At 45.7% G+C, this 10,376-nt stretch overlaps 1 protein-coding gene across 1 annotated transcript; it reads right to left on the reverse strand.

Annotated features, from left to right (window-relative positions):
• Positions 1–260: 260 nt before the first annotated feature.
• POLE3 (DNA polymerase epsilon 3, accessory subunit) lies at positions 261–10,300 on the reverse strand. Its single transcript, XM_069747742.1, has 5 exons — positions 10,137–10,300; positions 9,909–9,989; positions 8,971–9,056; positions 7,896–8,014; positions 261–625 (listed from the first exon to the last, which is right to left on the reverse strand). Exons 2-5 carry the CDS (start codon positions 9,972–9,974, stop codon positions 456–458), a joined length of 441 nt encoding a protein of 146 aa, XP_069603843.1. The 5' UTR covers positions 9,975–9,989; positions 10,137–10,300; the 3' UTR covers positions 261–455.
• Between the last annotated feature and the right edge of the window lie 76 nt (positions 10,301–10,376).

Genomic DNA, 10,376 nt, shown 5'->3' on the forward strand with positions numbered 1-10,376 from the left:
TTCATCCCATTAGGGACAGGAAAACACTGGGGATTAGGGGGAAGGCCATTTAAACCTCTTGTTCCTGTCCCTAATTAGGATGGGGAGGCAACCTCCTGTGTGCTGTCGTGGAGGGGATTAGAGAAAAAGCAGTTACACGAGAGTCAACACTTCGGTATTAATTGCAGGTCTGCAAATAGCAACACCTTCACGTCTTGTAGAACTCCCAGCAGGAAGAGCCATAGAAGCAGATGTAATAAATGGGATCAGAGGAGACGATATAGAAAACATCATCAACTCCAGGTTTATTACAAGCTCACGTCCCATCCGGTCCTTGGCCACTCTCACCACTCAGTCTCTTTTCACTTGTGGTTCGACCAGAGCGACCAGCGAGGATGGGTCTGACGGGCGAGGGGGCTTCTGCAGGCTGAGAGCCAGTGCCCCAAATGTCCTCTACAAACAGGAGAAGCCTCATCTTAGTTCTCCACCTCCTCATCCTCTACCACCTCATCCTCCTCCATTTTCTCCTCCTCGTCCTCCTCTTCTCGACTCTTGTCTTGCTCATCACCATCCGGTTTCTTGTCTTTATTGTCTTTCTTTTTCATCTCGGTGGCTTCTTTCTTTCCTTTCTGCTCCCGTCTGTAAGCTGAGGGGGGGAAAAAAAAGGGCAGTAAATACCCTATCTGAAAGAAACGGCAACAGTATAGTATCGAAGGGCAGAGAAGGCACGCTGAAACAGCGCTATTCTTATCTATGGGCATTGCCTGGGGGTGCGGATCAGTCACATTTATGTGGACAGTACAAGGGGAGCTTGATCCTTTTTGTAATCTCTGCCTCCGCACATATCAGCTCTGTGACCGTCTAGTGGTCACTCAGGTACTGCAGTTCCTATTCACTTCAATAGGAGCTCAGAACGGTGGACAGACGATTTATGGAGCTGCAGACAAATGATCAATGGGGTGCTGGACCACCAATCTAATATTAATCACACATCTTAAACAAACCCATTATGCCACGTTCAGTATTTTACATCAGTATTTGTAAGCCAAAACCAGGAGTGGGTGAGTGGTTGCCCTGGTTTTGGCTTACAAGTACGGAGGTAAAATAGTGACCAAATACTCAACGTGTGAACGTGGCCTTAAAAAGTTTCACTATTCCGGGAGAAGAACAGATTGAATGGTGCACAGGATCTCCAGAAGGGTTTGCTCACACTAGCATATAAAAGGGGGGGAGGAAAAAATGGTCCCATTTTCATCCAGAAAAGTGGAACGATTTTTTTTCTCACTTGTCATCCGTATACAATGTTTTTTTTTTGTTTTGTTTTTTTAACTCAACAGTCATTAATCTTTTACAGCACCAATTACAGAGTTGTGATGTATCTGTAAATAGCGGATGCTGCTCTCATGGTCCGAATGGCAGATTTTTCTCACACCCAGATTTCGGAGTGAAATCATAGCATGCTGAATACAGCCGAGAAAAAATTAAAAAAGGCAGATTTGCAAAAATTTGGCAACTTTTAATTCTTATGCCCTTTTTAACCCTTCAGGTGCTTCACAAGAATTTTAAGAATGTGGGAAAAAAAAAATTTATCTTTTTTTTCACAAAAATTTTACTTTAGACCCAAATTGTGTTATTTTCACAAGTGTAACAGTAAAAAAAAAAAAAAAATACCCTAAAATTTGTAGTGCGATTTATCCTGAGAATGCCGATACCCCTTCTGCGTTGGATCGCACTTCAAAGCTCAGAAGGGAAGGAGCGCCATTTGACATTTTGAATGCAAAAATTAGTTGGAATAATTAGCAAACACCATGTTGTGTTTGGAGAGTCCCTGGTGTGCCTAAACATTGGAAACCCCCCAAAAGGTGACCCCATTTTGGAAACTAGACCCCTCAGGGAACTTATCTAGATGTGTGGTGAGCACCTTGTCACATTCCCCCTCCCCCCAAAAAAAAATGTTCACAAAAGGTATAAGAATTGATTGCACCATCTCCCAAGATCTTGGTGCCGAGATCTCCATCTGCACCACCCCCCGTTGGCCATTTTCCCGAAGTCCACCGCACAGGAAACCATGGAACTGCGGGGGGCTCTAGCCTTTCACAAAAGGTCGGCAAAGCCCCCAAAAGCACTGGACACCCCCTCATCACAGCCTGCAGCAACGGTACCGATAAGGTATATCCGCACTATAAGACGCACCCGCATTTTCGCCCCAAATTTGGGGGGGAAGTACATCTTATAATTCGAAAAATATGGTAAATACACTGCTCAAAAAAATAAAGGGAACACAAACAACAGAACTCCAAGTAAATCAAACTTCTGTGAAATCAAACTGTCTACTTAGGAAGCAACACTGATTGACAATCAATTTCACATGCTGTTGTGAAAATCGAATAAACAACAGATGGAAATTATTGGCAATTATCAAAATATTTAGACTTGAGAGTCCTCAGTGGTTGATACCTTTTAATGGCTAACTGAAAAGATGATAACAAATTGCAAGCTTTCGAGACTACTCAGGTCCCTTCATCAGGCATAGACTAATAGAAATTCTGAAGAATCACATATTTATGCACAACATAGCACAGAAAAAAAAAATGGATAAGACAGGTGACATGAAGCAGAATTACCATGAGTGATAAACAGTTATGTCCATAAATATTGGGCCAGTTCTTAGATAAGGATTGTTTTATTGGGGTCTGGTTCTGTTGTGATGGGGGCAAGTTCCTTAGTTGATGTAAAAAGACATAAATCAATGCGACACATTCATTCCTGTAGTGAGACTGTCAAAGGTCATCATCAGTTTATATTCCTAGACTCTTCTGTCTCTCTGAGATTTGAAGCTACCTTTTAACACAAGTAATTTTATGTCCATAATGTTATGATTTGGGAGACAAAAATGTATTGCCACAGGTAGATCCATTCTTTTTTCTCTTATTGTGTGGCGATGAGAGTTCATCCTTGTTCTCAGTTTCTGCCCTGTCTCCCCTACATACAGACCCCCAGTTTGACATTTAGTACAAATAATTAGGTACACCACATTAGAAGTGACGCAGCTGCAAGTACCTGGGATCTTGTAGTCCTGATGTGAATTGGGGATCTTTATCTTGTCCGTGGTCATTATAAATGGACAGGTTTTACATTTTTTCTGGTTGCAAGGAAAGGTACCTGCAGCTGTTGGAGAGGACAGGGAGCTCTTGACAATGATGCTTCTTAGATTTGGGGGCTGCCTAAAACACAGTAGTGGGGGGTCTGGAAAAATGCATTGTAAGCGGGCATCTTTTTGCAGTAAAGGTTGTAATTTCCATGCAGCTCCCCTTAGCACCTCCAGATTTGGATTGTAGGTAACTACTAGAGGTACCCGGTTATTTTCTTCTTTAGCTTTGTAATGTAGCAGGTTTTTTTTTCTGTGCCATGTTGTGCATAAATATGTGATTCTTCAGAATTTGTTTTAGTCTTTGCCTGATGAAGAGACCTGTGTAGTCTCGAAAGCTTGCAATTTGTTACCTTCTTTTCAGTTAGCCATTAAAAGGTATCAACCACTGAGGACTCTCAATTCGAAATATTTTTCTATCTACTGGCTAACACGGTACCAAGATATATTTCTTTCCTATGGCAATTATTAAGACACCCTCAATAAAGGAGTGGTTCTGCAGGTGGGGACCACAGACCACATTTCCGTACCAATGCTTTCTGGCTGATGTTTTGGTCACTTTTGAATGTTGGTTGTGCTTTCACACTCGTGGTAGCATGAGATGGACTCTACAACCCACACAAGTGGCTCAGGTAGTGCAGCTCATCCAGGATGGCACATCAATGCGTGCTGTGGCAAGAAGGTTTGCTGTGTCTGTCAGAGTAGTGAAACCAACTCCATGAGGATGGTCTGAATGCCGACATCCACAGATGGGGGTTGTGCTCACAGCCCAACAGAGTGCAGGACGCTTGGCATTTGCCACAGAACACCAAGATTGGCAAATTCGCCACTGGCGCCCTGTGCTATTCAAAGATGAAAGCAGGTTCACACTGAGCACATGTGATAGACGTGACAGAGTCTGGAGACGCCATGGACAGCAATCTGCTGCCAGCAACATCCTTCAGCATGACCGCTGTGGCAGTGGGTCAGTAGTGGTGTGGGGTGGCATTTCTTTGGAGGGTCACACAGCCCTCCATGTGCTCGCCAGAGGTAGCCTGACTGCCATTAGGTACCGAGATGAGATCCTCAAACCCCTTGTGAGACCATATGCTGGTGCAGTTGGCCCTGGGTTCTTCCTAACGCAGAACAATGCCAGACCTCATGTGGCTGGAGTGTGTCAGCAGTTCCTGCAAGATGAAGGCATTGAAGCTATGGACTGGCCCACCAGTTCCCCAGACCTGAATCCGATTGAACACATCTGGGAAATCATGTCTCGCACCATCCACCAACGTCACGGTGTGCAACACACTGGCCAGGAGTTGGCGGATGCTTTAGTCCAGGTCTGGGAGGAGATCCCTCAGGAGACCATCCGCCGCCTCATTCGGAGCATGCCCAGGCGTTGTAGGAAGGTCATACAGGCACGTGGAGGACACACACACTACTGAGCATCATTTCCTTGTCTTGAGGCATTTCCACTGAAGTTGGATCAGCCTGTAACTTCATTTTCCACTTTGATTTTGAGCATCATTCCAACTCCAGACCTCCGTGGGATATTACTTGTGATTTTCGTTGATCATTTTTAGATTTTATTGTTCGACACATTCATTCCACTATATATGAATAGAGATATACAACTGGAATAGTTATCTAGGATGTGGATTATTTTGTTTTTTTAGCAGTGTATTTTAGGTTTTGTTGCTTTTACAGGATAAAAACTTTTATAGAAAAATAATTATTTTTTCATCCCTTTTGTTCCGAGAGCTATAAATTTTATTTTTCCACTGATGGAGCTGTATGGCAGCTTTTTTGCAGGACAAGATGACGTTTTCAGAGGTACTATGTTTATATTAATCTTTTAGATCGCGTTTTATTCCACTTTTTGTTCGGCAGTATGATGATAAAGCATTGTTTTTTTGCCTTTTTTATGGTGTTCACTAAAGGGGTGAACTAGTGGGACAGTTTTATAGGTCGGGTTGTTCCGGATGCGGAGATACCAAATGTGTAATTTTATTGTTTTTTCTCAGAAAAATATTTATTTATGGGTACAATATATGATTTTTCAATATATTTACTATATGAATGTATGACTATATTTGCTATGCAAGCTGTTAGCACTGACAGACAAACTTGCTTCATCATGCTCTGAGCATGATCAAGCAACTTTCCTAGCTCTGGAGACCCGGATGTCGTTATAACAACATCAGATCACCATAGCAACGATCAGGGACCCGCAATGATGTTGCAGGGTCTTTGATCCAAGGGCAGAGGGACTTTCTTCCCTTATCTGCTCCCGAAATGCGACGATCGAGTTTGATCGAAGCATTTAGGGGGTTAAAGTGTTGAGAGCGGTGCCTGAATGCTCCTGACACTGAGAGGTGGGTGTCCAAGGTTGATAAGTACCAGGCAACCTGGACACGTCTAAGGTCGGAAAGGGGTTAAAGACAGTGAAAAAGATAAATATTGCACCATGCTGCAATTGTATGCGACATTAGGATCGCACGCACCCATAAAAGTCTATGGCTGCATGTAAACCATTGCACTGCACTCTGATATCACCCGAGTGCAATGCGATTCCCACAGACGCTGGCAGCAGAGAAGAAATTAATTTCTCTGTCTCCTCTGCAGTTGTGCTGCAATTCTCATGTGAGAGGATTGGAGCACAGAGCACTCAGATCACGTGCGCAGCAGAGCAGGAGCAGAGTGTCATTAGCATATCACGTCTGATGCTCTCGCATTGGATGTGATACACTAGTGGGACCCCGGACTGAGGCCGACTATCAGTTGATCATGTTCCTGACTGTAAAGGTACCTTCACACTGAACAACAGTATAACGATAGCGATCCGTGACGTTACAGCGTCCTAGATAGCGATATCGTTGTGTTTGACATGCGACAGCGATCTGGATCCTGCTGTGACATCGCTGGTCGGAGCTAGAAGGCCAAAACTTTATTTCGTCGCTGGATCACCCGCTGACATCGCTGAATCGGCGTGTGTAACGCTGATCCAGCGATGTGTTCACTAGTAACCAGGGTAAATATCGGGTTACTAAGCGCAGGGCCGCGCTTAGTAACCCGATGTTTACCCTGGTTACCATTGTAAATGTAAATAAAAAAAAAAACAAAAAAAAACCAAAACATACATTCCGGTGCCTGTCACGTCCCCGGCGTCCGCTTCCCTGCACTCCTCCTGCATCCTGTGTCAGCGCTGGCCGGCCGTAAAGCAGAGCACAGCGGTGACGTCACCGCTCTGCTTTACCGCCGGTGCTTACACAGGATGCGGGAGGAGTGCAGGGAAACGGACGCCGGGGACGTGACAGGCACTGGAATGTAAGTATGTGTTTGTAACCCGATGTTTACCCTGGTTACCGGGGACTTCGGCATCGTTGGTCGCTGGAGAGCTATCTGTGTGACAGCTCCCCAGCGACCACACAAGGACTTACAAACGATCACGGCCAGGTCGTATCGCTGGTCGTGATCGTTGGAAAGTTGCTGAGTGTGACGGTACCTTAATGGCTCATGCACACAACCAGTTACATCGGATGACTGCTATCTGTGGTTTTGACCCATGTTATTCTGTGGGGTTGCCTATATGTCCTAGAGAAAAAGAAAAACAATTACAGTATGCATGATTTGCCCAAAGAATTGGGTGGCTATTCATGTCTATTGGTCTGTGTGGGGGGGGGGGGGGGGGGGAAATATATATATATATATATATAACACAGCAGCACATGTACATGAATCTAGGCCATGTGAAAACACAGACAAATATTCAATATGAATTATACTTCTCAAAAATATTTCTCAAAAAAAATTTTTTAATACTTTGAAGAACCTAGAATATAAGACATATTTCCAGTTGTTTCAGTTTTTTGTTAAGTATATAATTCCACATGTGTTAATTCATAGTTTTGATGCCTTTAGTGTGAATGTACAATTTTCATAGCCATGAAAATACAGAGAAATCTGTAAATGAGAAGGTGTGTCCAAACTTTTGAATAATATATATATTTTGTTTTTTTTTTGTTTTTTTAATAATAGTCAAACCGCACTCGGATGACATCTGAATGCATTCAATTTTTCATGGACTGACATAATGGAAGAGGTAGATAAATGTTTTCTCTCCCCACCTCCGAGAAACTCGAATGACACTCTGATCATAATAACTGGGCTGTTTTTCTCGGATGGAGAGAGAACGGTTGGGTGACCCAATGTTGATCAGGATTCACATATCCGCCAGTGTAAACATGCCTGCAATTTCAGAACAAATGAATGAAGCACCCACTCATCAGGAGATTGGATTTTTAGACATGCATAATAAACATTGTTATCGGTGGCGCAGTGTCTGGTGTAGACAGGACATGTGCTGCTAACATGATGCTGTATGGAGACAGAACCACGGTATTAGCCATCGTTCTGACCCCATCACAGCTTGTCGGTCTGTGGAAACGAGCATCGCACGGCGCTAATTACTGGTCTGACATGGCCATGGATAGTAAAACTCATCTCAGCAATTCCTTGCTGCTGCTGTGAAGGAGCTTTCCTAGTCTGGATAGTCTTGGTTTATTGACTCCAACAAAGACTTAACATATGATTGGCTGCAGCGGTCACATGTAAAGTTGTAGCACTTACTTGTAGAGACCCCGAGAACCAGTGATTAGTGGCAGCGGTCACAAATTATAACTGCAGCTCAGTAGACAGATTGGCGACATCGGCTGTATGAAAACATCAGCCACAAGAAACAGTGAGGGGTTGGTGAGTAAAGGAGGTCGATGGGATCAGCGATTCTCACCTTCCAGTGCCTCTTTTAATGGTACAAGAAAACGCTGAAACTCCATCTCCTCCATGGCGGACATCACGTCAGTGACGTTCAGGGTCTTTCTCTTCCCCTTCATTGCAAAGGTATTGGCACTGAAAAAAAAAAAACCCTTTAGAAAATTGAGCACGTGCTGATACCAAATCCACTTTTATACATTTTACTATTTATGTTTGGAGAAAAAGGGAAGATTTAGTTTATGTTCTTACTGGCGAAAATGCTGTGGGGTTTTCTCTTCATGTGTCCACACCAAGATAAGCATTAGTGGTCTGTTCTGACTATTGGGTTTTTGGCACAGATGTAACGCTGCGTTTATTTTAATGTACTTGCATTGCAGTTGTGCAATTTCATGATTTTTCTTTCATGGGTATCAGACTTCACAAACTTTCATCCATTTTGCTTAAACGTTTAAAAAGCAGGAAAATAGTAGAGTTTATGTAATGTGGGAGCGAGACTGAAAACATTTAGTTTTTTACAGGTTTTAATATTTTTGCAATTATTTATTTATGGGACGTGAACCTGCAGTTGCTTTTGCTGTATAGCTGACATCTGATGTGTCTCAGCTTCATGTGCTAACATGGCAGACATGGGGGCTTTATGTTGGCTTCCGGCTGCCATGGCAACCCATTGGCACCTCGTGATCGCCTAGCCCAAGGGGCCAATAGCGGTCAATCAATGACTGCCCGGTTTGTTATCCGTTAAATGCCGCTGTCATGTTTGAGATTTAACCTGCCACAATCTGCGGTGACTTTCAGATGTCCGCTGTGTAGCACTTCTACTTGCACAGCATGGAGTGAGCATCTATGTAGATGCTACAGACTGCAGCATGTCAGAGGTTAAACAATCTCTAATCCCAACTGCTGCAGTTCCATCGGAGGCTCCTGCTGACAGATTCAGGGACGTACATGGTGCTAGATGTCCCTTCAGAGAGGAAGAGGACTAGAACTGTAGCGCCACCTATAGGAACTAGCGATCCTAGAAGTCAATATCGGCATTCATTGTGCTAAAGGCATTAATGAATTATGACGGTTATCACACAGGGCGCACTCACCAGGACGTGGCGTACAGCACGAAGACACTGGCGGCCCGGGCGATCGCACTGCGCGCTTCCTTCGACAAGTTAACCCCTTCTGGGAGCTGAGAAGAAAAAGAAAAAAAAAAAAAAATAGAAGAATAGGGATGAGGGGAGACGCGCTGCAAGGGAGAGGAGATGTCACTCAAAAGAGTCAAGGGGGGGGAGACGCGGTGCAGGGAGGGAGAGATGCGGGTCAAGGGGAGGTAGACATGGCACAAGGAGGGGAGGGGCAATGCAGCCAAGGTGGGGAGAGATGCGGCTCAAGAAGGGGGAGGGGAGAAGCGGATCAAGGGGGGGGGGTAGACATTGCGCAAGGAGGGGAGAGATGCGGCTCAAGAAGGGGGAGGGGAGAAGCGGATCAAGGGGGGGGTAGACATGGCGCAAGGAGGGGAGAGATGCGGCTCAAGAAGGGGGAGGGGAGAAGCAGTGTAGGGAAGGAGGGGAGCGACGCAGGGAGGGGGAGATGCGGCTCAAGAAGGGGGGAGGGGAGACGCGGCGTAGAGAAGGAAGGGAGAGATGTGGCTCAAGGGGGGTAGACATTGCGCAAGGAGGGGAGAGATGCAGCTCAAGAAGGGGGAGGGGAGAAGCGGCGTAGGGAAGGAGGGGAGCGGCGCAGGGAGGGAGAGATGCGGCTCAAGGGGGGTAGACATGGCGCAAGGAGGGGAGAGATGCGGCTCAAGAAGGGGGAGGGGAGAAGTGGCGCAGGGAGGGGGTGGAAGGGAAGTGGCGTAGGGAGGGGGGAGGAGTGGCGCAGGGAGGGGGGAGGAGTGGCGCAGGGAGGGGGGGAGGAGTGGTGCAGGGAGGGGGGAGGAGTGGTGCAGGGAGGGGGAGGAGTGGTGCAGGGAGGGGGGGAGGAGCGGCGCAGGGAAGGAAGGGGGGTGCAACTCAAGGAGTGGGGAGACGGTGAGACTTACGGCTTCTTTAATGATCCGTGTGATGACGGCGTTGGGCAGATTCAGGTCCTCCGGTCTCTCCGCCATCTTGTCGGGCGCTATCTACAGGAACAGACAAGTTACTCATCTTGCACACTTTCTTCTGATTCTCCTGCACAATGTTTATTTCCTACAACCTCCAGTTTTCTTTCTTATTCGGTAAGCAGCCTACAATGACGGCCATATTGTCATTATCATGTCCACACTTACTCAAACTGCTCAATGCTGCTACAAGTCTCAGCATGAACATAAGAAGGTGTGCTGGGAGCTGTAGTTCCTGACAGTCACCACAATGCAGGTATATATAATTCGGTTCCCGCCAACACAGAAGCTAAGTAGCTTCCGTACACCACGTGTTCTGCAGGCCACGCCCCATTGAAGTCGGAAAAAACTGCGTTTCACCTCAGCGTCTTCTTCGTCACGTTACGCATTCCACGCCTCCGGACAGAA

The sequence above is a fragment of the Ranitomeya imitator genome, chromosome 2 (assembly GCF_032444005.1).
Source record: "Ranitomeya imitator isolate aRanImi1 chromosome 2, aRanImi1.pri, whole genome shotgun sequence".
Lineage (NCBI taxonomy): Eukaryota > Metazoa > Chordata > Amphibia > Anura > Dendrobatidae > Ranitomeya > Ranitomeya imitator.

Excerpts from the sequence above, each read along its gene's own strand:
- POLE3 (XM_069747742.1), bottom strand. The coding sequence starts at position 9,974 with ATGGCGGAGAGACCGGAGGACCTGAATCTGCCCAACGCCGTCATCACA. Across the intron at positions 9,057-9,908 it reads CACGGATCATTAAAGAAGCC|CTCCCAGAAGGGGTTAACTT; the intron begins GTAAGTCTCACC and ends TTTTCTTCTCAG. Across the intron at positions 8,015-8,970 it reads GTGCTGTACGCCACGTCCTG|TGCCAATACCTTTGCAATGA; the intron begins GTGAGTGCGCCC and ends TTTTTTTTTCAG.